This window comes from Balearica regulorum, chromosome 14, assembly GCF_011004875.1.
Source record: "Balearica regulorum gibbericeps isolate bBalReg1 chromosome 14, bBalReg1.pri, whole genome shotgun sequence".
Lineage (NCBI taxonomy): Eukaryota > Metazoa > Chordata > Aves > Gruiformes > Gruidae > Balearica > Balearica regulorum.
Window position 1 is genome coordinate 1,342,667 of NC_046197.1, and position 25,474 is coordinate 1,368,140.

Consider the following 25,474-nt stretch of genomic DNA (forward strand, 5'->3'; position numbering starts at 1 on the left):
GCCGCCCCGACATGGCGATCGCAAGGCAAGTGCTTTGTCTCTCTGCTTTCCTCTCCCTGCCGCACGCTCTCTCCGAGCCCATCCGCTACTCCGTAGCCGAGGAGGGGGAGAGCGGCTCCGTGGTAGCCAACGTGGCGGAGGACGCGGGGCTGGCCCCGGCGCAGCTCTCGGCTCGCCGCGCCCGCCTGGCCTGGGAGGACGGCCGGCAGCACTTTCGCTTAGACCGCGGCACCGGCCGCCTCGTCGTGGCCGAGAGGCTGGACCGGGAGCAGCTGTGCGGGCAGTCCGGGACGTGCACGCTCCCCTTCGAGCTCCTGCTGGCAAACCCCCTGCAGTTCTTTCGGGTCGAGGTGGCCGTGGAGGACATCAATGACCATTCGCCCGTTTTCCCCGAGCAACAGGTCACTTTTAAGATCCCGGAAACGAGTAACCCGGGCTCGCGTTTCCCGCTGGAGGGGGCTCAGGACCTGGATATTGGCAGCAACAGCATCCAGGCTTACAGCATTGCTCCCGAGAACGAGTACTTTAGTGTCTCCTTTGGGAGTCGGAGTAAGGGCAAGAAGTATGTAGAACTGGTCTTGGAAAAGCCGCTAGACAGAGAGGAGGAGGCGGAGATGCACTTCAGTCTCATTGCCATGGATGGAGGCACTCCACCCAGGAGTGGGACAACCCAAATCCACATTGTTGTTCTAGATGTAAATGACCATTCTCCCATCTTCACAGAAGATGTGTACATTGGCCAGGTATTGGAAAATGCTCCGGAGGGCTCTGTGGTTGTCAAGGTGGTGGCATCCGATCTGGATGCGGGACCTAACGGGGCCATCTCCTACCAATTCAGCCAAGCGGTGGGCCAGAGCCCCTCGGCATTTGTCATTGACCCTGTGAGCGGTGAAATTAAACTCACAAAGCCTCTGGACTTTGAGGTGGCAGAGAATCACGAGCTCAGCGTGCGGGCCACGGATGGCGGGGGCCTCTCGGCAATCTGCAAGGTGTTGGTGGAGGTGGTGGATGTGAATGACAACGCGCCGGAGCTGGCGGTCAGTTCTTTCAGCAGCCCCCTCCCCGAGAGCGCATCACCGGGGACGGTGGTCGCCCTCTTTACTGTCAGGGACCGGGATGCTGGTGCCAACGGGAAGATCACCTGTGCCCTGGAAGACCAGCTGTCGTTCTCCCTGCGACCAGCCTACAAGAATTACTATGAGCTGGTGACCGTGAGCGCGCTGGACCGGGAGGAGACGGCGCGGTACATCCTCACTGTCACAGCAGCAGACGCGGGGTCGCCTCCTCTCACGACCACCCAGACCTTCACGGTGGACATCTCCGATGTGAACGACAACGCGCCTGTCTTCAACCAGACTTTGTACACCACGTACGTGCGTGAGAACAACGTGCCCACGGTGCTCGTTGGAGCCGTCAGCGCCTCGGATGCCGACGTGGGGCCCAATGCCAAGGTGACCTATTCCCTGGCCCCAGCGCACCCCGCAGAGCGGCCTCCCTGCTCCTGTATCTCTGTGAACTCTGAGAACGGGCACGTGTTTGTGCTGCGGCCCCTGGACTACGAGCACGTGAGGCAGATCGAGGTCTCAGTGAGCGCCTGTGACGCGGGGTCGCCTCGCCTTAGCGCCAACGTCACCGTCCGCCTTGTCGTGGTGGACGAGAATGACAATGCGCCACTGGTGCTGCACCCCGCCCAGGACAGCAGCCCACCGTCCAGCGAGCTGGTGCCCGTTTTGGCTGAGGCGGGGTACCTCGTCACCAAAGTGGTGGCTGTTGATGCCGACTCGGGGCAGAACTCGTGGCTCTCGTACCACTTGCTGAAGGCCACCGACCCCGGGCTGTTTGCGGTGGGTGCCCAAAGCGGGGAGGTGCGTCTGAGGAGGCCAGTGACAGAGAGAGACACCGTGAAGCAGAAGCTCGTCGTCCTGGTGCGAGACAACGGGCGGCCACCGCTGTCAGCCACCGCAGCACTGAGCGCGCTCCTGCTCAGTGACTTCTCGGAGGTGCGCCTACCGCCCAGCAGCCTGGCCACGGAGGACGAGGGCAGCTCCCTGACCACCTATTTAATCATTTCATTGGTCTTTGTCTCACTCCTCTTCCTCGCGTCCATGGTCGCCTTCGTCGCTCATAAGGTGTGCAAGAGAAAGGAGCTGAAGGGTGGGCACGTGCTTTACGGCACCGGCAACTTGCAGAGCAGCCTGTCCGAGGCAGCCAATGCGGGGACCCTGCCCCACGCCTATTGCTACGAGATCAGCCTCACAACAGGCTCGGGCAACAGCGAGTTCAAGTTCCTCAAGCCCATCCTCCCCAGCCTGCCACCTCAGCACTGTGCCAGGGGCGGGGGCACCGAGGATGAACAGGATTTGCCCCGGGGCCCTATCACCATGGAGGACGTGGCACCAGACAACCCAGGGACGCTCTCTGCCGAACCGTTCAACAGTCTTTCCTTTACCTAGCATGGAGTCAGCACAGCCAGAGGCTTCACGCCTCGTCATAGGAAGGGATCCAGGCTACAGCTTGTGGCAACGCTTCCTGCAGAGTTAATCTGCATTTGCAATTGGCATCGCTGGTTCCCCTCAAATATTAAGTCAGAAGAAAGGTTGTGTCCCCCCCCTCCATAATAAATCAACAAACAAACAAACAAAGAAGCAAAAGAACCTCAGGGCTCCCTCACTCTGGAAATAAGATGTTTCAGCTCTGTTACAGCCATTTCTGAAATGCTTCACGAGTGGGGTTAGTTGCAGGGCCCCCGGCTATGTTCTTGTCTCCCTTGCTGTTAGGCAAGACCATGGGCCTCTTGCTGTGTGCTGTAATGAAATGGCAAGGTTGGGCAGACAGATCGCATGCTCGCTGAAATGCATGTAGCCCTCCTCCCGGGTCAGGAAAGCAAGGAAGTTGTGAGTACTGTGTCAGAATGTGGTGCATGCATGTGGGCCTCCCTTTTGTGGGTCCTGCATGTCTCAGTCTGAGGTGCGTGGGCTCTGTGTGTTTTGCCTTCTGGTCACTATGTCTGTCCGGACAGCCGTCGTGTGTTGCATATGCTGCACTAGGGCTGCCCAGTGAAGCAGGGAGTTGCTCACGTCTAACTACTGTGATGTGCACAATTCCAGCTCAGCAGTCTAGAAGGGTATTGTGACCCTTTGAGTAGAGCAGTGTCATTACCTCTAAGGGAGAGGAAAAAAAACACAGCAGATTTCTATCTGGTGCTAACAGAAGGTTTGCCAGGTTGTCTCCTTGGGGTTGCCTTGGAAATACAGCAACGGAAATGGTGTTGGCATAGCCTATAACTGTACAGAGTTGTGAAAATATGTTCATTGTGTTTGGGTCCACAAGTTGCTGCAAGCGATTTTGTTGGAAGGTGGAATTGAGATGAACTTGGAAAAGGGCATCGAGGTGGGTCTCATCATTGTTGTTCCCCAATTCAGAGGCTTCTTGATGGGAGGGGAAAGCTGTCCCAATATGATTTTCTGGGTTTGTGTAAAGGAGCATTTGCATCCTCCTTTTTGCCCTTTCTCCTTCTACTCTGTGAACTGCCTTTCAGCCTTGCCTTGCCTATTCCCCTTAAGAAGGACTGTCACCCCATGTGTGATAACAGATTATTTGAATGAAGGCAGCGTGGCACGGAATATTCAGAAGCCCTCACGCTGTGTTGTGCTGCAGTTCTGAACTGTACTGTTGTAAACCAGTGTACCCTTGAGTGTAAAAATGCAATAAAGAGAACCCCCAAATGCCTTGTGTGGAGTCTTTGAAGGGATGTTCTTTCTGGGAGAGCTCTGTGAGAGTTTTTGAAAAGTCTGGGAGGTTTTTTCTCATTTTGTCCTTTGTTTGAGGTCAAGTTGAGCGGGGACTTTGTTTCTGATTGGAGATATGGTTGAAAGAGCTTTGAGGAAAGTTGTGGGGAGCAGGGAATTGCTGGCAGGCCTCTGTAAGTCTTCTGACCACTGAGCTTCTTGTGACAACAGGGCGCAGTTCAATCCAGGTCAGGGGTAACTGGCCCGTATGCTAACAGGGGCCTGGGTGTGCAAAGGCCTCATCAAAGCAGTGAGGTGGGGGGAGTGACGCTAAAGTTGTAGCAGTGTCAGAAGATGGCTGACACAAAGACAGCGTACGTGTTCCTTTGAGAAGTACTTGGGGGAGCGCCAGGAGGTGGGCATTTGGTGAACAAAAACTGCTTCCAAGGAGAGGCTTTGCTCTAGGGAAATGCCGTCCCTTCCACAAGGTCTTGATACACAGTAAGTCCTGAGCAAAGGACTGGTATAGTGATGCTGGCAGAACACCGTTGTACATCCAGGAGAGAACGATCTACGATCCAGTTAACCTGAGTGGAATGATAGAATCACTTAGTTTGGAGAAGATCCCTGAGATCATCAAGTCCAACCGTTAACTTAACCACGTCTGCCACTAAACTATGTCCCTAAGCGCCACCTCCAGAGATGGTGACTGAAGCACAGGGCAGCCTGTTCCAAGGCCTGACAATCCTTTGGGTGCAGAAATGTTTCCTAACATTTCATCTAAACCTCCTCTGGTGAAACCTGAGCCCATTTCATGTCATCCTGTCACTTCCTCCTTGGGAAAAGAGACCAACACCCACCTCCTTACAGCCTCCTTTCAGGCACAGGCCTGTCCTGTGCTGTCCTGTGCTATGTCGTGTTGCACAAATCCTTTCCTGGAAGGATAAACTCAGCTCATTTAAATGAGGAGCGTGCAGGCTGCTCCCACGTGGTACCAGCAAGAAAGCCACCTGCGAGCAGGAAGTCCACAGGCAAACTTCTTCTACAGCAGAAATGATGAATAGAAGTGCTTTCTTGCAGGAAAGTGCTAAAATGGCGTGAGTTGCTGAAACGAGGGCACTCTTTCTTTTCTATGACCGGGGTCTGCATGGCATGCCGTGCGTGGCTGGAGTCCTGTGTGAAGCTACTCTGCTCAGGGTTCTCGGCCTCTACAGGGACGTACCATTCTCTGTGCTAATCTCTTCCAATAGTGAGAGCTATAAGAGGCAGAGTTCTGAATGATGTCTTTGAGAGTCAGCGTGCCTCTCTCTCTCGTATTGAGACCACAAGGAACGTGCACCTCCTGGTGACAAACAGCTGGTTGCCTGGTCGTTCCAGCTCAAGGGTTCGTGTGCGAGTATCCAAAAGGCTTGTGTGGAGATAGTAGTCTTTGAAGGGATGTTCTTTCTGGGAAAGCTCTGTGAGTTTTTCAAAGGGTGCGTACTTTGTTTCTGCTTGGAGTTACGGTTGACAGAGCTTCCAGGAAAATTGTGGGGAGCAGGGAATTGCTGGCAGGCCTCTACCTGTCTTCTGATCACTGTGCTCATGGCGGTGGCAGGGCGCAGTTCGATCCAGGTCAGGGGAAACTGGCCCCCGTATGCTAACAGGGGCCTGGGTGTGCAAAGGCCTCACCAAAGCAGTGAGGTGGTGGGGGAGTGACTTTTCCAACTCTCCCAACAGCTGCCGATGGCAACCGTGATCTGTTCAAGCACCAAGTGTTTTAGTTCTAAAGATTTTGGGGGAGGGCTGGCACAAAGACAGCATACATGATCCTTTGCGAAAGAATGTGGGGGAGCAGCAGTTGGTTGGTGAAAACTATAACCAGGGAGAAGTTTTGCTCTTGGGAAATGAACAGGACTACAGCCATCCCTTCCACAAGGGCTTGATAAAACGGTAAGTCCTGCACAAAGGCTGGTGTAGTGACGCAGACCAGAAGACCATTTTACATCGGGGACTGAGCGATCCATTATCCAGCTAATCTGGGAAGCTGTAGGCCTGTGCTGTGCTGTCCTGTACTGTGCTGCACTGCATAAACGCCTTGCAAGATGAACTCATCGACCTCATTGTAACTGAAGACGCTGCAGGCTGCTCCCACGTGCTACCGGTGAGAAAGCCACCTGCGAGCAGGAAGTCCACATACCAACTTCTTCTCCTGTGACAGTGGAAATGGTGAAGAGAAATGCTTTCTTGCAGGAAAGTGCTAAAATGGCGTGAGTTGCTGAAACGAGGGCACTCTTTCTTTTCTATGGCCGGGGTCTGCATGGCATGCCATGCGTGGCTGGAGTCCTGTGTGAAGCTACTCTGCTCAGGGTGCTCGGCCTCTACAGGGACGTACCATTCTCTATGCTAATCTCTTCCAATAGTGAGAGCTATAAGAGACAGAGTTCTGAATGATGTCTTTGAGAGTCAGCGTGCCTCTCTTACTGGGACCACAAGGAACGTGCACCTCCCGGTGACAAACAGCTGGTTGTCTGGTCGTTCCAGCTCAAGGGTTTGTCTGCTTGATGTGGTTCGTAACTAGATGCTTCATTACGGTTTTTACCCCCTGAGAAGGGGAGGCTGTTGCCTGTACCACAGGGCCTGAACTCACTGATGAACTTTCCCGAGGGGCTTGTTGGAGGTGCCCTTTAGGAAGGATAACTTCTCAGGCCTGGGAACAGACAGGCCTATCAGATGGGACCTGTTGGTCACCAACACGAGTGAGCTAATCAGAGACGTCAAGATTGGAGGCAGCCTGGGCTACAGTGATCGTGCACTGGTGGAGTTTGCAGTCCTGAGGGATAGGGGTCAGGCGAAGGGTAAAGTCCGGACCCAGAATTTCAGGAAGACAAACTTCCAGCTGTTGTAGGCGTGAGTCAGTAGAAGCCCCTGGGTAACCGCCTTGAGGGACAAGAGAGCAGAACAGAGCTGGCCCATCTTTAAGGACGCTTCCCAAAGAGCGCAAGACCTCTCGATCTCCACGTGTAAGAAGTCAGGAAAGGAAGGCAAGAGACCGGCACGGTTGAGTAAAGACCTGCTGGTCAAACTAAAAGGCAAGAAGGAAATGCACAGGCAGTGGAAGCAGGGACAGGGATCCTGGGAGGAATATAGGGACTTTGGCCGGTTGTGTAGGGATGGGGTCAAGAAGGCAAAGGCGTGGCTGGAGCTGAACTTGGCAAAGGCCGCAAAGAATATCAAGAAGATCTTCAATAGGTATGTCAGCCAGAAAAGGAAGGTCAAAGAAAGGGTACCTGCCCTGACGAACACGACTAGCAAACTGGTAACAGCAGACAAGGAGGATCCTGGCTGAGGTACTCAACAACGTCTTTGCCTCAGTCTTCACTGGCCCGCTCTCTTCCCACACTGCTCGAGTGGATGAACCTGAAGACAGGGACCAGGGAGCAAAGTCCCTGCCACTGCAAGAGACGATCAGGTTTGAGACCAGCTGAGCAATTTCAACATACATAAGTCTATGGGACCTGACGAGATGCATCTGAGAGTCCTGAGGGAATTGGCTGATGTAGTTGTCAAGCCACCGGCCATGACATTTGGAAAGTCATGGCAGTCAGGTGAAGTCCCTGGAGACTGGAAAAATGGAAACATTGCACCCATTTCTAAAAAGGGTTAGAAAGGAGAGCCCCGGGAACTACTGACCCATCAGCCTGGCATGACCCAGGAACAGATGCTCCTAGAAGCCATGGAGGACAGGGAGGAGATTTGAGACAGCCAGCATGGCTTCACCAAGGGCAAGTGACCAACCCTGTGGCCTTCTGTGATGCAGCGACTCCTGCAGTGCACAAGGCAAGAGCCATGGACGTCATCTGCCTGGACTTCTGTAAGGCCTTTGGCACGGTCCTCCACAACAGCCTTCTCTCTACATTGGAGAGAGATGGATTTGGTGGATGGACTGTTTGGTGGATAAGGACTTGCCTGGATGGTTGCCTCCAGAGAGTGGTGGTCAATGGCTCTATGCCCGGATGGAGATCCGTGATGAGTGGTGGCCCTCAGGGCTCCGTCTGGGGACCAGTACTGTTTAGTAGCTTTGTCAGTGACACAGAGAGTGGGATCGAGTGCGCCCTCAGCACATTGGCAGATGGCGTCAGGCTGAGTGGTGCGCCTGAGAGAGGGGATGCCATTCAGAGGGACGTGGACGAGCTGGAGAAGTGGGCCCATGCAAAATTCATGAGGTTCAAGAAGGCCAAGCGCAAGGTCCAGCACCTGCACTGTGGCAACCCCCGGGATGAATACAGGCTGGGGGATGAGGGGAATGAGAGCAGCCCTGTGGAGAAGGACTTGGGGGTACTGGTGGGTGACAAATGGGACATGAGGCACCAATGTGCGCTCGCAGCCCCCAAAGCCAACCGTATGGTGGGCTGCATCACCAGCAGTGTGGCCAGCAGGTCGAGGGAGGGGACTCTTCCCCTCTACTGCGCTCTGGTGAGATGCCACCTGGAGTACTGCGTCCAGCTCGGGTGTCCCCAGTGCAAGAAAGACATGGGCCTGTCGGAGTGAGTCCAGAGGAGCGCTACAAAATGATAATGGGGATGGAACACCTCTGCTATGAGGAAAAGCTGAGAGAGTTGGGGATGTTTAGCCTGCAGAAGAGAAGGCTCCAGGGAGACATTCTTGCAGCCATTCAATACTTAAAGGGGGCTTATAAGAAAGATGGGGATGGGCCTGTAGTGACAGGACAAGGGGTGATGGTTTTAAACTAAAAGAGGGGAGATCCAGACTAGACATCAGGGAGAAATTTGTTACGATGAAGGTAGTGAAACACCGGAAAAGGTAGCCCGGAGAGGTTGTGGATGCCCCATCGCTGGTAAAATCCAAGGTTAGGTTGGACCGTGCTCTGACTAACCGTCTAGTTGAAAACGTCCCTCCTCATTGTAAAGCGAGGGGGTGGAGTAGATGAGCTTTCAAGGTCCCATCAAACTGAAACCATTCTATGATTCTATGATTCTGTCATCCTATCATTCTATGATTCTATTATTCTGTCATTCTGTTATTCTGTCATTGTATTGTACCGCTCTATCAATCATTCTGTCATTCTGTGATTCTATGAAGGAATGTGGCGGGCAGAACGTGTGAGAGAGAGTATGCCGGGGCCGGCAGAGAGCGAGTCCTGCTGAGGGTGCAGGCGGAGGCGGGCGCGCTGTAGGCGCTGCGCTCCTTCGACTACGAGGAGGTGCGCGAGGTGGGGCTGTGGGTGCGGGCGGAGGACGGCGGCGCGCCGGCGCTGAGCAGCAACGTGTCGGTGCGGCTGGTGATCGTGGACGAGAACGACAACGCGCCGCAGGTGCTGTACCCGCCGCCGGCGCCGGCGCCGGGCGCGGGCTGGGCGGGCGTGGAGCTGGCGCCGCGCTCGGCCGAGCCCGGGGCGCTGGTGGCCAAGGTGGTGGCGGTGGACGCGGACGCGGGGCAGAACGCGTGGCTGTCGTACGAGCTGGCCAAGGCGACGGAGCCGGGGCTGTTCCGCGTGGGGCTGCACAGCGGCGAGGTGCGCACGGCGCGGGCCCTGTCCGAGAGGGACGCGCCCCGGCAGAGACTCGTCGTGCTGGTGCGAGAGCGCGGGCAGCCGCCGCGCTCCGCCACCGCCACCCTCGGCATCGCCCCGGTGGACGGCTTCTCCGACGAATTCCTGCAGCTCAACCACGCTCGTGCGGGGAGGCAAGGAGCGAGAACCGCTGTGCAGCTCGCGGCCGGCTGGCGAGAGGGAAGCCAACGCGGGGAGCTTGGGTGCTCCCGTTCCGCCGCCGGACTGGCCGGCCGGCAGGCGCGTGCACGCCTGAGCCTTGCCGGGACCCGCCTCCGTTCCCCGTCCTCGGGCTGGGATTCCCGAGTCGGTGTAGTGCCGTGCCGTGCTGTTTCCTGCGTGCTGCCCCTGCGGAGAGGCTCCTGGGCGGCTGGTCCGGCCGGGCAAGGCGGCGGAGTGGATCGGGGCTGCGCCTCCGCCGCACGGCGCCGTGGGAACCGCCTTGTGCTTGTCTCGCCGCCGTGTTTCGCGAAGGGCACGGATCGGCCTCCCGGGAGACAAGCGCGCACGCCTGCCCGCGGGCTCTGGGCAGCGGGGGAAGACGCGGGGCAGCTGCGTGTGCGCACGGGTCCGTGTGCCGCTGCGAGCCGGCAGCGCGGGCAGCGGGCGGCGGGCGGCGGCGGGCGCAGTCCCGCCGCGGGCCGCAGGGTGGTGCTGCCGGCCAAGGCGGCGCCGAGCGGCTGCGGGCGGGGAGGCGGCCGAGCCCGGCCCGGCCCTGCCCAGCACCGCCCAGCCGAGCCCAGCCCAGCCCAGCCGAGCCCTGCCGAGCCGAGCCCAGCCGAGCCGGGTAACGGCGGCGAGCGGTGCTCCGTGCCATCCGCTGCCGGGCCACGGCGGCCGCGCTCCGGGGTCGCCGGCCGGAGTCGGCGAGAAGGAGGGAGGGAGGGTGAACGGACGCCCGCCGCCCAGCCGCGCTGCTGCCGGGCGCCGCTTTCCGCGGAGGACTGCGCGGGAGATCCGCGAGACGGAGGCTGTCCGCCGCCCCGACATGGCGATCGCAAGGCAAGTGCTTTGTCTCTCTGCTTTCCTCTCCCTGCCGCACGCTCGCTCCGAGCCCATCCGCTACTCCGTAGCCGAGGAGGGGGAGAGCGGCTCCGTGGTAGCCAACGTGGCGGAGGACGCGGGGCTGGCCCCGGCGCAGCTCTCGGCTCGCCGCGCCCGCCTGGCCTGGGAGGACGGCCGGCAGCACTTTCGCTTAGACCGCGGCACCGGCCGCCTCGTCGTGGCCGAGAGGCTGGACCGGGAGCAGCTGTGCGGGCAGTCCGAGACGTGCACGCTCCCCTTCGAGCTCCTGCTGGCAAACCCCCTGCAGTTCTTTCGGGTCGAGGTGGCCGTGGAGGACATCAATGACCATTCGCCCGTTTTCCCCGAGCAACAGGTCACTTTTAAGATCCTGGAAAGGAGTGACCCGGGCTCGCGTTTCCCGCTGGAGGGGGCTCAGGACCTGGATATTGGCAGCAACAGCATCCAGGCTTACAGCATTGCTCCCGAGAACGAGTACTTTAGTGTCTCCTTTGGGAGTCGGAGTAAGGGCAAGAAGTATGTAGAACTGGTCTTGGAAAAGCCGCTAGACAGAGAGGAGGAGGCGGAGATGCACTTCAGTCTCATTGCCATGGATGGAGGCACTCCACCCAGGAGTGGGACAACCCAAATCCACATTGTTGTTCTAGATGTAAATGACCATTCTCCCATCTTCACAGAAGATGTGTACATTGGCCAGGTATTGGAAAATGCTCCGGAGGGCTCTGTGGTTGTCAAGGTGGTGGCATCCGATCTGGATGCGGGACCTAACGGGGCCATCTCCTACCAATTCAGCCAAGCGGTGGGCCAGAGCCCCTCGGCATTTGTCATTGACCCTGTGAGCGGTGAAATTAAACTCACAAAGCCTCTGGACTTTGAGGTGGCAGAGAATCACGAGCTCAGCGTGCGGGCCACGGATGGCGGGGGCCTCTCGGCAATCTGCAAGGTGTTGGTGGAGGTGGTGGATGTGAATGACAACGCGCCGGAGCTGGCGGTCAGTTCTTTCAGCAGCCCCCTCCCCGAGAGCGCATCACCGGGGACGGTGGTCGCCCTCTTTACTGTCAGGGACCGGGATGCTGGTGCCAACGGGAAGATCACCTGTGCCCTGGAAGACCAGCTGTCGTTCTCCCTGCGACCAGCCTACAAGAATTACTATGAGCTGGTGACCGTGAGCGCGCTGGACCGGGAGGAGACGGCGCGGTACATCCTCACTGTCACAGCAGCAGACGCGGGGTCGCCTCCTCTCACGACCACCCAGACCTTCACGGTGGACATCTCCGATGTGAACGACAACGCGCCTGTCTTCAACCAGACTTTGTACACCATGTACGTGCGTGAGAACAACGTGCCCACGGTGCTCGTTGGAGCCGTCAGCGCCTCGGATGCCGACGTGGGGCCCAATGCCAAGGTGACCTATTCCCTGGCCCCAGCGCACCCCGCAGAGCGGCCTCCCTGCTCCTGTATCTCTGTGAACTCTGAGAACGGGCACGTGTTTGTGCTGCGGCCCCTGGACTACGAGCACGTGAGGCAGATCGAGGTCTCAGTGAGCGCCTGTGACGCGGGGTCGCCTCGCCTTAGCGCCAACGTCACCGTCCGCCTTGTCGTGGTGGACGAGAACGACAATGCGCCACTGGTGCTGCACCCCGCCCAGGACAGCAGCCCACCGTCCAGCGAGCTGGTGCCCGTTTCGGCTGAGGCGGGGTACCTCGTCACCAAAGTGGTGGCTGTTGATGCCGACTCGGGGCAGAACTCGTGGCTCTCGTACCACTTGCTGAAGGCCACCGACCCCGGGCTGTTTGTGGTGGGTGCCCAAAGCGGGGAGGTGCGTCTGAGGAGGCCAGTGACAGAGAGAGACACCGTGAAGCAGAAGCTCGTCGTCCTGGTGCGAGACAACGGGCGGCCACCGCTGTCAGCCACCGCGGCACTGAGCGCGCTCCTGCTCAGTGACTTCTCGGAGGTGCGCCTACCGCCCAGCAGCCTGGCCACGGAGGACGAGGGCAGCTCCCTGACCACCTATTTAATCATTTCATTGGTCTTTGTCTCACTCCTCTTCCTCGCGTCCATGGTCGCCTTCGTCGCTCATAAGGTGTGCAAGAGAAAGGAGCTGAAGGGTGGGCACGTGCTTTACGGCACCGGCAACTTGCAGAGCAGCCTGTCCGAGGCGGCCAATGCGGGGACCCTGCCCCACGCCTATTGCTACGAGATCAGCCTCACAACAGGCTCGGGCAACAGCGAGTTCAAGTTCCTCAAGCCCATCCTCCCCAGCCTGCCACCTCAGCACTGTGCCAGGGGCGGGGGCACCGAGGATGAACAGGATTTGCCCCGGGGCCCTATCACCATGGAGGACATGGCACCAGACAACCCAGGGACGCTCTCTGCCGAACCGTTCAACAGTCTTTCCTTTACCTAGCATGGAGTCAGCACAGCCAGAGGCTTCACGCCTCGTCATAGGAAGGGATCCAGGCTACAGCTTGTGGCAACGCTTCCTGCAGAGTTAATCTGCATTTGCAATTGGCATCGCTGGTTCCCCTCAAATATTAAGTCAGAAGAAAGGTTGTGTCCCCCCCCTCCATAATAAATCAACAAACAAACAAACAAAGAAGCAAAAGAACCTCAGGGCTCCCTCACTCTGGAAATAAGATGTTTCAGCTCTGTTACAGCCATTTCTGAAATGCTTCACGAGTGGGGTTAGTTGCAGGGCCCCCGGCTATGTTCTTGTCTCCCTTGCTGTTAGGCAAGACCATGGGCCTCTTGCTGTGTGCTGTAATGAAATGGCAAGGTTGGGCAGACAGATCGCATGCTCGCTGAAATGCATGTAGCCCTCCTCCCGGGTCAGGAAAGCAAGGAAGTTGTGAGTACTGTATCACAATGTGGTGCACAAATTGCACAAAATTTTCATTTGGCTCATAAGAGGGCATTGGGTGGGCTTTCCCCTTCGTATTGCCATGGAAGTATGAGAGCGCTACTGGTGTTGAAATGGAATTGAATGTACTGGAATGGAGCAGAGCCGAATGGAGTGGAACGGAGCAGAACAGAACAGAACAGAATAGCTATAGAATAGCTATAGAATGGAATGGAATGGAATGGAATGGAATGGAATGGAATGGAATAGAATAGAATAGAATAGAATAGAATAGAATAGAATAGAATAGAATAGAATAGAATAGAATAGAATAGAATAGAATAGAATAGAATAGATCAGAACAGAATAGAGTATTTTAGTGAGAAAGGACCTACAATGCTCATCAAAATCCTGACATACCACATCCACCATCTTCCCTTCATCCACAAGGTGGGTGACCTTATCATAGAAGGATAGAAAATTAATTAAACAGGACTTTCCCTGGGTGAAGCCATGGTCCTGCTGATTGCATTGCTCTTTACATGCCTTTCCATCGCACCCAGTAAGATCTTCTCCACAGATTTTCCAGGAAGTGAGGTTAAACTCACAGGTCTGTAGTTTCCTGGGTCTTTCCTCACGCCTTTCTTGTAAATTGGAAGAATGTTGGCTAGCTTCCAGTCAGCGGGGACCTCCCCAGAGGTAGGTGATCAAGACGGGTCCTGCTGTAACATCCGCCAGCTCCTTCAGTACTCTGGGATGAATCCCAGCAGGCCGCATGGACTTGTGAACATTCAGCCGATACAGCTGGTGCTGTTTATAGACCGTAACTGTACGGAGTTGTGAAAAGACGTTCATTGTGTTTGGGGGTGTTGTCAGGAAACTCCACCAGTTGCTTCAAGGTACTTTGTCCGAAGGTGGAATTGAGATGAACTTGGAAGAGGGCCTGTTGAATAGACCCAACTCATTGTTGTTTCCCAATTCAGAGGCTTCTTGATGGGAGGGGAAAGCTGTCCCAATATGATTTTCTGGGTTTGTGTAAGAGCATTTGCATCCTCCTTTTTGCCCTTTCTCCTTCTACTCTGTGAACTGCCTTTCAGCCTTGCCTTGCCTATTCCCCTTAAGAAGGACTGTCACCCCATGTGTGATAACAGATTATTTGAATGAAGGCAGCGTGGCACGGAATATTCAGAAGCCCTCACGCTGTGTTGTGCTGCAGTTCTGAACTGTACTGTTGTAAACCAGTGTACCCTTGAGTGTAAAAATGCAATAAAGAGAACCCCCAAATGCCTTGTGTGGAGTCTTTGAAGGGATGTTCTTTCTGGGAGAGCTCTGTGAGAGTTTTTGAAAAGTCTGGGAGGTTTTTTCTCATTTTGTCCTTTGTTTGAGGTCAAGTTGAGCGGGGACTTTGTTTCTGATTGGAGATATGGTTGAAAGAGCTTTGAGGAAAGTTGTGGGGAGCAGGGAATTGCTGGCAGGCCTCTGTAAGTCTTCTGACCACTGAGCTTCTTGTGACAACAGGGCGCAGTTCAATCCAGGTCAGGGGTAACTGGCCCGTATGCTAACAGGGGCCTGGGTGTGCAAAGGCCTCATCAAAGCAGTGAGGTGGGGGGAGTGACGCTAAAGTTGTAGCAGTGTCAGAAGATGGCTGACACAAAGACAGCGTACGTGTTCCTTTGAGAAGTACTTGGGGGAGCGCCAGGAGGTGGGCATTTGGTGAACAAAAACTGCTTCCAAGGAGAGGCTTTGCTCTAGGGAAATGCCGTCCCTTCCACAAGGTCTTGATACACAGTAAGTCCTGAGCAAAGGACTGGTGTAGTGATGCTGACAGAACACCGTTGTACAGCAAGAAAGCCACCTGCGAGCAGGAAGTCCACAGGCAAACTTCTTCTACAGTAGAAATGATGAATAGAAATGCTTTCTTGCAGGAAAGCGCTAAAATGGCGTGAGTTGCTGAAACGAGGGCACTCTTTCTTTTCTATGACCGGGGTCTGCATGGCATGCCGTGCGTGGCTGGAGTCCTGTGTGAAGCTACTCTGCTCAGGGTTCTCGGCCTCTACAGGGACGTACCATTCTCTATGCTAATCTCTTCCAATAGTGAGAGCTATAAGAGGCAGAGTTCTGAATGACATCTTTGAGAGTCAGCGTGCCTCTCTGTCGTATTGAGACCACAAGGAACGTGCACCTCCTGGTGACAAACAGCTGGTTGCCTGGTCGTTCCAGCTCAAGGGTTCGTGTGCGAGTATCCAAAAGGCTTGTGTGGAGATAGTAGTCTTTGAAGGGATGTTCTTTCTGGGAAAGCTCTGTGAGTTTTTCAAAGGGTGCGTACTTTGTTTCTGCTTGGAGTTACGGTTGACAGAGCTTCCAAGAAAATTGTGGGGAGCAGGGAATTGCTGGCAGGCCTCTACCTGTCTTCTGATCACTGAGCTCATGGCGGTGGCAGGGCACGGTTAGATCCAGGTCAGGGGAAACTGGCCCCCGTATGCTAACAGGGGCCTGGGTGTGTAAAGGCCTCACCAAAGCAGTGAGGTGGTGGGGGAGTGACTTTTCCAACTCTCCCAACAGCTGCCGATGGCAACCGTGATCTGTTCAAGCACCAAGTGTTTTAGTTCTAAAGATTTTGGGGGAGGGCTGGCACAAAGACAGCATACATGATCCTTTGCGAAAGAATGTGGGGGAGCAGCAGTTGGTTGGTGAAAACTATAACCAGGGAGAAGTTTTGCTCTTGGGAAATGAAGAGGACTACAGCCATCCCTTCCACAAGGGCTTGATAAAACGGTAAGTCCTGCACAAAGGCTGGTGTAGTGACGCAGACCAGAAGACCATTTTACATCGGGGACTGAGCGATCCATTATCCAGCTAATCTGGGAAGCTGTAGGCCTGTGCTGTGCTGTCCTGTGCTGTGCTGCACTGCATAAACGCCTTGCAAGATGAACTCATCGACCTCATTGTAACTGAAGACGCTGCAGGCTGCTCCCACGTGCTACCGGTGAGAAAGCCACCTGCGAGCAGGAAGTCCACATACCAACTTCTTCTCCTGTGACAGTGGAAATGGTGAAGAGAAATGCTTTCTTGCAGGAAAGCGCTAAAATGGCGTGAGTTGCTGAAACGAGGGCACTCTTTCTTTTCTATGGCCGGGGTCTGCATGGCATGCCGTGCGTGGCTGGAGTCCTGTGTGAAGCTACTCTGCTCAGGGTGCTCGGCCTCTACAGGGACGTACCATTCTCTATGCTAATCTCTTCCAATAGTGAGAGCTATAAGAGACAGAGTTCTGAATGATGTCTTTGAGAGTCAGCATGCCTCTCTTACTGGGACCACAAGCAACGTGCACCTCCCGGTGACAAACAGCTGGTTGTCTGGTTGTTACAGCTCAAGGGTTTGTGTGCTTGATGTGGTTCGTAACTAGATGCTTCATTACGGTTTTTATCCCCTGAGAAGGGGAGGCTGTTGCCTGTACCGCAGGGCCTGAACTCACTGCTGAACTTTCCCGAGGGGCTCGTTGGAGGTGCCCTTTAGGAAGGATAACTTCTCAGGCCTGGGAACAGACAGGCCTATCAGATGGGACCTGTTGGTCACCAACACGAGTGAGCTAATCAGAGACGTCAAGATTGGAGGCAGCCTGGGCTACAGTGATCGTGCACTGGTGGAGTTTGCAGTCCTGAGGGATAGGGGTCAGGCGAAGGGTAAAGTCTGGACCCAGAATTTCAGGAAGACAAACTTCCAGCTGTTGTAGGCGTGAGTCAGTAGAAGCCCCTGGGTAACTGCCTTGAGGGACAAGAGAGCAGAACAGAGCTGGCCCATCTTTAAGGACGTTTCCCAAAGAGCGCAAGACCTCTCGATCCCACGTGTAAGAAGTCAGGAAAGGAAGGCAAGAGACCGGAACAGTTGAGTAAAGACCTGCTGGTCAAACTAAAAGGCAAGAAGGAAATGCACAGGCAGTGGAAGCAAGGACAGGGATCCTGGGAGGAATATAGGGACTTTGGCCGGTTGTGTAGGGATGGGGTCAAGAAGGCGAAGGCGTGGCTGGAGCTGAACTTGGCAAAGGCCGCAAAGAATATCAAGAAGATCTTCAATGGGTATGTCAGCCAGAAAAGGAAGGTCAAAGAAAGGGTACCTGCCCTGACGAACACGACTAGCAAACTGTTAACAGCAGACAAGGAGGATCCTGGCTGAGGTACTCAACAACGTCTTTGCCTCAGTCTTCACTGGCCCCCTCTCTTCCCACACTGCTCGAGTGGATGAACCTGAAGACAGGGACCAGGGAGCAAAGTCCCTGCCACTGCAAGAGACGATCAGGTTTGAGACCAGCTGAGCAATTTCAACATACATAAGTCTATGGGACCTGACAAGATGCATCTGAGAGTCCTGAGGGAATTGGCTGATGTAGTTGTCAAGCCACCGGCCATGACATTTGAAAAGTCATGGCAGTCAGGTGAAGTCCCTGGTGACTGGAAAAATGGAAACATTGCACCCATTTCTAAAAAAGGTTAGAAAGGAGAGCCCCGGGAACTACTGACCCATCAGCCTGGCATGACCAAGGAACAGATGCTTCTAGAAGCCATGGAGGACAGGGAGGAGATTTGAGACAGCCAGCATGGCTTCACCAAGGGCAAGTGACCAACCCTGTGGCCTTCTGTGATGGAGCGACTACCGCAGTGCACAAGGCAAGAGCAATGGACATCATCTGCCTGGACTTCTGTAAGGCCTTTGGCACGGTCCTCCACAACAGCCTTCTCTCTACATTGGAGAGAGATGGATTTGGTGGATGGACTGTTTGGTGGATAAGGACTTGCCTGGATGGTTGCCTCCAGAGAGTGGTGGTCAATGGCTCTATGCCCGGATGGAGATCCGTGATGAGTGGTGGCCCTCAGGGCTCTGTCTGGGGACCAGTACTGTTTAGTAGCTTTGTCAGTGACACAGAGAGTGGGATCGAGTGCACCCTCAGCACATTGGCAGATGGCGTCAGGCTGAGTGGTGCACCTGAGAGAGGGGATGCCATTCAGAGGGACGTGGACGAGCTGGAGAAGAGGGCCCATGCAAAATTCATGAGGTTCAAGAAGGCCAAGCGCAAGGTCCAGCACCTGCACTGTGGCAACCCCCGGGATGAATACAGGCTGGGGGATGAGGGGAATGAGAGCAGCCCCGTGGAGAAGGACTTGGGGGTACTGGTGGGTGACAAATGGGACATGAGGCACCAATGTGCACTCGCAGCCCCCAAAGCCAACCGTATGGTGGGCTGCATCACCAGCAGTGTGGCCAGCAGGTCGAGGGAGGGGACTCTTCCCCTCTACTGCGCTCTGGTGAGATGCCACCTGGAGTACTGCGTCCAGCTCGGGTGTCCCCAGTGCAAGAAAGACATGGGCCTGTCGGAGTGAGTCCAGAGGAGCGCTACAAAATGATAATGGGGATGGAACACCTCTGCTATGAGGAAAAGCTGAGAGAGTTGGGGATGTTTAGCCTGCAGAAGAGAAGGCTCCAGGGAGACATTCTTGCAGCCATTCATTACTTAAAGGGGGCTTATAAGAAAGATGGGGACAGGTTTTTTTGGTTGGGCCTGTAGTGACAGGACAAGGGGTGATGGTTTTAAACTAAAAGAGGGGAGATCCAGACTAGACATCAGGGAGAAATTTGTTACAATGAGGGTAGTGAAACACCGGAAAAGGTTGTGGATGCCCCATCGCTGGTAAAATCCAAGGTTAGGTTGGACCGTGCTCTGACTAACCGTCTAGTTGAAAACGTCCCTCCTCATTGTAAAGCGAGGGGGTGGAGTAGATGAGCTTTCAAGGTCCCATCAAACTGAAACCATTCTATGATTCTATGATTCTGTCATCCTATCATTCTATGATTCTATTATTCTGTCATTCTGTTATTCTGTCATTGTATTGTACCGCTCTATCAATCATTCTGTCATTCTGTGATTCTATGAAGGAATGTGGCGGGCAGAACGTGTGAGAGAGAGTATGCCGGGGCCGGCAGAGAGCGAGTCCTGCTGAGGGTGCAGGCGGAGGCGGGCGCGCTGTAGGCGCTGCGCTCCTTCGACTACGAGGAGGTGCGCGAGGTGGGGCTGTGGGTGCGGGCGGAGGACGGCGGCGCGCCGGCGCTGAGCAGCAACGTGTCGGTGCGGCTGGTGATCGTGGACGAGAACGACAACGCGCCGCAGGTGCTGTACCCGCCGCCGGCGCCGGCGCCGGGCGCGGGCTGGGCGGGCGTGGAGCTGGCGCCGCGCTCGGCCGAGCCCGGGGCGCTGGTGGCCAAGGTGGTGGCGGTGGACGCGGACGCGGGGCAGAACGCGTGGCTGTCGTACGAGCTGGCCAAGGCGACGGAGCCGGGGCTGTTCCGCGTGGGGCTGCACAGCGGCGAGGTGCGCACGGCGCGGGCCCTGTCCGAGAGGGACGCGCCCCGGCAGAGACTCGTCGTGCTGGTGCGAGAGCGCGGGCAGCCGCCGCGCTCCGCCACCGCCACCCTCGGCATCGCCCCGGTGGACGGCTTCTCCGACGAATTCCTGCAGCTCAACCACGCTCGTGCGGGGAGGCAAGGAGCGAGAACCGCTGTGCAGCTCGCGGCCGGCTGGCGAGAGGGAAGCCAACGCGGGGAGCTTGGGTGCTCCCGTTCCGCCGCCGGACTGGCCGGCCGGCAGGCGCGTGCACGCCTGAGCCTTGCCGGGACCCGCCTCCGTTCCCCGTCCTCGGGCTGGGATTCCCGAGTCGGTGTAGTGCCGTGCCGTGCTGTTTCCTGCGTGCTGCCCCTGCGGAGAGGCTCCTGGGCGGCTGGTCCGGCCGGGCAAGGCGGCGGAGTGGATCGGGGCTGCGCCTCCGCCGCACGGCGCCGTGGGAACCGCCTTGTGCTTGTCTCGCCGCCGTGTTTCGCGAAGGGCACGGATCGGCCTCCCGGGAGACAAGCGCGCACGCCTGCCCGCGGGCTCTGGGCAGCGGGGGAAGACGCGGGGCAGCTGCGTGTGCGCACGGGTCCGTGTGCCGCTGCGAGCCGGCAGCGCGGGCAGCGGGCGGCGGGCGGCGGCGGGCGCAGTCCCGCCGCGGGCCGCAGGGTGGTGCTGCCGGCCAAGGCGGCGCCGAGCGGCTGCGGGCGGGGAGGCGGCCGAGCCCGGCCCGGCCCTGCCCAGCACCGCCCAGCCGAGCCCAGCCCAGCCGAGCCCAGCCGAGCCGAGCCCGGCCGAGCCGAGCCCAGCCGAGCCGGGTAGCGGCGGCGAGCGGTGCTCCGTGCCATCCGCTGCCGGGCCACGGCGGCCGCGCTCCGGGTCGCCGGCCGGAGTCGGCGAGAAGGAGGGAGGGAGGGAGGGAGAGCGGACGCCCGCCGCCCAGCCGCGCTGCTGCCGGGCGCCGCTTTCCGCGGAGGACTGCGCGGGAGATCCGCGAGACGGAGGCTGTCCGCCGCCCCGACATGGCGATCGCAAGGCAAGTGCTTTGTCTCTCTGCTTTCCTCTCCCTGCCGCGCGCTCGCTCCGAGCCCATCCGCTACTCCGTAGCCGAGGAGGGGGAGAGCGGCTCCGTGGTAGCCAACGTGGCGGAGGACGCGGGGCTGGCCCCGGCGCAGCTCTCGGCTCGCCGCGCCCGCCTGGCCTGGGAGGACGGCCGGCAGCACTTTCGCTTAGACCGCGGCACCGGCCGCCTCGTCGTGGCCGAGAGGCTGGACCGGGAGCAGCTGTGCGGGCAGTCCGGGACGTGCACGCTCCCCTTCGAGCTCCTGCTGGCAAACCCCCTGCAGTTCTTTCGGGTCGAGGTGGCCGTGGAGGACATCAATGACCATTCGCCCATTTTCCCCGAGCAACAGGTCACTTTTAAGATCCCGGAAACGAGTAACCCGGGCTCGCGTTTCCCGCTGGAGGGGGCTCAGGACCTGGATATTGGCAGCAACAGCATCCAGGCTTACAGCATTGCTCCCGAGAATGAGTACTTTAGTGTCTCCTTTGGGAGTCGGAGGAATGGTGACAAATATGTGGAACTGGTCTTGGAAAAGCCGCTAGACAGAGAGGAGGAGGCAGAGTTGGGCTTCAGTCTCATTGCCATGGATGGAGGCACTCCACCCAGGAGCGGGACAACCCAAATCCACATTGTTGTTCTAGATGTAAATGACAACTCTCCCGTCTTCACACAGGAGCGGTACATTGGCCAGGTATTGGAAAATGCTCCGGAGGGCTCTGTGGTTGTCAAGGTGGTGGCATCCGATCTGGATACGGGACCTAACGGGGCCATCTCCTACCAATTCAGCCAAGCGGTGGGCCAGAGCCCCTCGGCATTTGTCATTGACCCTGTGAGCGGTGAAATTAAACTCACAAAGCCTCTGGACTTTGAGGTGGCAGAGAATCACGAGCTCAGCGTGCGGGCCACGGATGGCGGGGGCCTCTCGGCAATCTGCAAGGTGTTGGTGGAGGTGGTGGATGTGAATGACAACGCGCCGGAGCTGGCGGTCAGTTCTTTCAGCAGCCCCCTCCCCGAGAGCGCATCACCGGGGACGGTGGTCGCCCTCTTTACTGTCAGGGACCGGGATGCTGGTGCCAATGGGAAGATCACCTGTGCCCTGGAAGACCAGCTGTCGTTCTCCCTGCGACTAGCCTACAAGAATTACTATGAGCTGGTGACCGTGAGCACGCTGGACCGTGAGGAGACGGCGCGGTACATCCTCACTGTCACAGCAGCAGACGCGGGGTCGCCTCCTCTCACGACCACCCAGACCTTCACGGTGGACATCTCCGATGTGAACGACAACGCGCCTGTCTTCAACCAGACTTCGTACACCATGTACGTGCGTGAGAACAACGTGCCCACGGTGCTCGTTGGAGCCGTCAGCGCCTCGGATGCCGACGTGGGGCCCAATGCCAAGGTGACCTATTCCCTGGCCCCAGCGCACCCCGCAGAGCGGCCTCCCTGCTCCTGTATCTCTGTGAACTCTGAGAACGGGCACGTGTTTGTGCTGCGGCCCCTGGACTACGAGCACGTGAGGCAGATCGAGGTCTCAGTGAGCGCCTGTGACGCGGGGTCGCCTCGCCTTAGCGCCAACGTCACCGTCCGCCTTGTCGTGGTGGACGAGAATGACAATGCGCCACTGGTGCTGCACCCCGCCCAGGACAGCAGCCCACCGTCCAGCGAGCTGGTGCCCGTTTCGGCTGAGGCGGGGTACCTCGTCACCAAAGTGGTGGCTGTTGATGCCGACTCGGGGCAGAACTCGTGGCTCTCGTACCACTTGCTGAAGGCCACCGACCCCGGGCTGTTTGCGGTGGGTGCCCAAAGCGGGGAGGTGCGTCTGAGGAGGCCAGTGACGGAGAGAGACGCCGTGAAGCAGAAGCTCGTCGTCCTGGTGCGAGACAACGGGCGGCCACCGCTGTCAGCCACCGCGGCACTGAGCGCGCTCCTGCTCAGTGACTTCTCGGAGGTGCGCCTACCGCCCAGCAGCCTGGCCACGGAGGACGAGGGCAGCTCCCTGACCACCTATTTAATCATTTCATTGGTCTTTGTCTCACTCCTCTTCCTCGCGTCCATGGTCGCCTTCGTCGCTCATAAGGTGTGCAAGAGAAAGGAGCTGAAGGGTGGGCACGTGCTTTACGGCACCGGCAACTTGCAGAGCAGCCTGTCCGAGGCAGCCAATGCGGGGACCCTGCCCCACGCCTATTGCTACGAGATCAGCCTCACAACAGGCTCGGGCAACAGCGAGTTCAAGTTCCTCAAGCCCATCCTCCCCAGCCTGCCACCTCAGCACTGTGCCAGGGGCGGGGGCACCGAGGATGAACAGGATTTGCCCCGGGGCCCTATCACCATGGAGGACGTGGCACCAGACAACCCAGGGACGCTCTCTGCCGAACCGTTCAACAGTCTTTCCTTTACCTAGCATGGAGTCAGCACAGCCAGAGGCTTCACGCCTCGTCATAGGAAGGGATCCAGGCTACAGCTTGTGGCAACGCTTCCTGCAGAGTTAATCTGCATTTGCAATTGGCATCGCTGGTTCCCCTCAAATATTAAGTCAGAAGAAAGGTTGTGTCCCCCCCCCCCATAATAAATCAACAAACAAACAAACAAAGAAGCAAAAGAACCTCAGGGCTCCCTCACTCTGGAAATAAGATGTTTCAGCTCTGTTACAGCCATTTCTGAAATGCTTCACGAGTGGGGTTAGTTGCAGGGCCCCCGGCTATGTTCTTGTCTCCCTTGCTGTTAGGCAAGACCATGGGCCTCTTGCTGTGTGCTGTAATGAAATGGCAAGGTTGGGCAGACAGATCGCATGCTCGCTGAAATGCATGTAGCCCTCCTCCCGGGTCAGGAAAGCAAGGAAGTTGTGAGTACTGTATCACAATGTGGTGCACAAATTGCACAAAATTTTCATTTGGCTCATAAGAGGGCATTGGGTGGGCTTTCCCCTTCGTATTGCCATGGAAGTATGAGAGCGCTACTGGTGTTGAAATGGAATTGAATGTACTGGAATGGAGCAGAGCCGAATGGAGTGGAACGGAGCAGAACAGAACAGAACAGAATAGCTATAGAATAGCTATAGAATGGAATGGAATGGAATGGAATGGAATGGAATGGAATGGAATAGAATAGAATAGAATAGAATAGAATAGAATAGAATAGAATAGAATAGAATAGAATAGAATAGAATAGATCAGAACAGAATAGAGTATTTTAGTGAGAAAGGACCTACAATGCTCATCAAAATCCTGACATACCACATCCACCATCTTCCCTTCATCCACAAGGTGGGTGACCTTATCATAGAAGGATAGAAAATTAATTAAACAGGACTTTCCCTGGGTGAAGCCATGGTCCTGCTGATTGCATTGCTCTTTACATGCCTTTCCATCGCACCCAGTAAGATCTTCTCCACAGATTTTCCAGGAAGTGAGGTTAAACTCACAGGTCTGTAGTTTCCTGGGTCTTTCCTCACGCCTTTCTTGTAAATTGGAAGAATGTTGGCTAGCTTCCAGTCAGCGGGGACCTCCCCAGAGTCCCAAGACCTCTGGTAGGTGATCAAGACGGGTCCTGCTGTAACATCCGCCAGCTCCTTCAGTACTCTGGGATGAATCCCAGCAGGCCGCATGGACTTGTGAACATTCAGCCGATACAGCTGGTGCTGTTTATAGACCGTAACTGTACGGAGTTGTGAAAAGACGTTCATTGTGTTTGGGGGTGTTGTCAGGAAACTCCACCAGTTGCTTCAAGGTACTTTGTCCGAAGGTGGAATTGAGATGAACTTGGAAGAGGGCCTGTTGAATAGACCCAACTCATTGTTGTTTCCCAATTCAGAGGCTTCTTGATGGGAGGGGAAAGCTGTCCCAATATGATTTTCTGGGTTTGTGTAAGAGCATTTGCATCCTCCTTTTTGCCCTTTCTCCTTCTACTCTGTGAACTGCCTTTCAGCCTTGCCTTGCCTATTCCCCTTAAGAAGGACTGTCACCCCATGTGTGATAACAGATTATTTGAATGAAGGCAGCGTGGCACGGAATATTCAGAAGCCCTCACGCTGTGTTGTGCTGCAGTTCTGAACTGTACTGTTGTAAACCAGTGTACCCTTGAGTGTAAAAATGCAATAAAGAGAACCCCCAAATGCCTTGTGTGGAGTCTTTGAAGGGATGTTCTTTCTGGGAGAGCTCTGTGAGAGTTTTTGAAAAGTCTGGGAGGTTTTTTCTCATTTTGTCCTTTGTTTGAGGTCAAGTTGAGCGGGGACTTTGTTTCTGATTGGAGATATGGTTGAAAGAGCTTTGAGGAAAGTTGTGGGGAGCAGGGAATTGCTGGCAGGCCTCTGTAAGTCTTCTGACCACTGAGCTTCTTGTGACAACAGGGCGCAGTTCGATCCAGGTCAGGGGTAACTGGCCCGTATGCTAACAGGGGCCTGGGTGTGCAAAGGCCTCATCAAAGCAGTGAGGTGGGGGAGTGACGCTAAAGTTGTAGCAGTGTCAGAAGATGGCTGACACAAAGACAGCGTACGTGTTCCTTTGAGAAGTACTTGGGGGAGCGCCAGGAGGTGGGCATTTGGTGAACAAAAACTGCTTCCAAGGAGAGGCTTTGCTCTAGGGAAATGCCGTCCCTTCCACAAGGTCTTGATACACAGTAAGTCCTGAGCAAAGGACTGGTGTAGTGATGCTGGCAGAACACCGTTGTACATCCAGGAGAGAACGATCTACGATCCAGTTAACCTGAGTGGAATGATAGAATCACTTAGTTTGGAGAAGATCCCTGAGATCATCAAGTCCAACCGTTAACTTAACCACGCCTGCCACTAAACTATGTCCCTAAGTGCCACCTCCAGAGATGGTGACTGAAGCACAGGGCAGCCTGTTCCAAGGCCTGACAATCCTTTGGGTGCAGAAATGTTTCCTAACATTTCATCTAA

At 56.3% G+C, this 25,474-nt stretch overlaps 4 protein-coding genes across 4 annotated transcripts; all 4 read left to right on the top strand.

Annotated features, from left to right (window-relative positions):
• Positions 1-2: 2 nt before the first annotated feature.
• On the top strand, positions 3-14,425 carry LOC142603803 (protocadherin beta-15-like). The gene is made up of 2 exons (XM_075766146.1): positions 3-3,321; positions 13,989-14,425. Exon 1 carries the CDS (start codon positions 12-14, stop codon positions 2,451-2,453), a length of 2,442 nt encoding a protein of 813 aa, XP_075622261.1. The 5' UTR covers positions 3-11; the 3' UTR covers positions 2,454-3,321; positions 13,989-14,425.
• Positions 7,737-9,885, top strand: LOC142603912 (uncharacterized; the record flags this gene model as incomplete). The annotated part of the gene is made up of 2 exons (XM_075766889.1): positions 7,737-7,955; positions 8,905-9,885. Coding segments are annotated over exons 1-2 (1,200 nt in total), but the record flags the coding sequence as incomplete, so codon positions are not given.
• Positions 9,888-20,336, top strand: LOC142603913 (protocadherin beta-15-like). The gene is made up of 4 exons (XM_075766890.1): positions 9,888-12,692; positions 18,029-18,438; positions 19,161-20,103; positions 20,269-20,336. The coding sequence occupies exons 1-4, from the start codon at positions 10,268-10,270 to the stop codon at positions 20,334-20,336; spliced, it is 3,846 nt and encodes a 1,281-aa protein (XP_075623005.1). The 5' UTR covers positions 9,888-10,267.
• LOC142603804 (protocadherin beta-15-like) lies at positions 20,262-23,520 on the top strand. Its single transcript, XM_075766148.1, has one exon. The coding sequence runs from the start codon at positions 20,537-20,539 to the stop codon at positions 22,976-22,978; it is 2,442 nt and encodes an 813-aa protein (XP_075622263.1). The 5' UTR covers positions 20,262-20,536; the 3' UTR covers positions 22,979-23,520.
• The last annotated feature ends 1,954 nt before the right edge of the window (positions 23,521-25,474 follow it).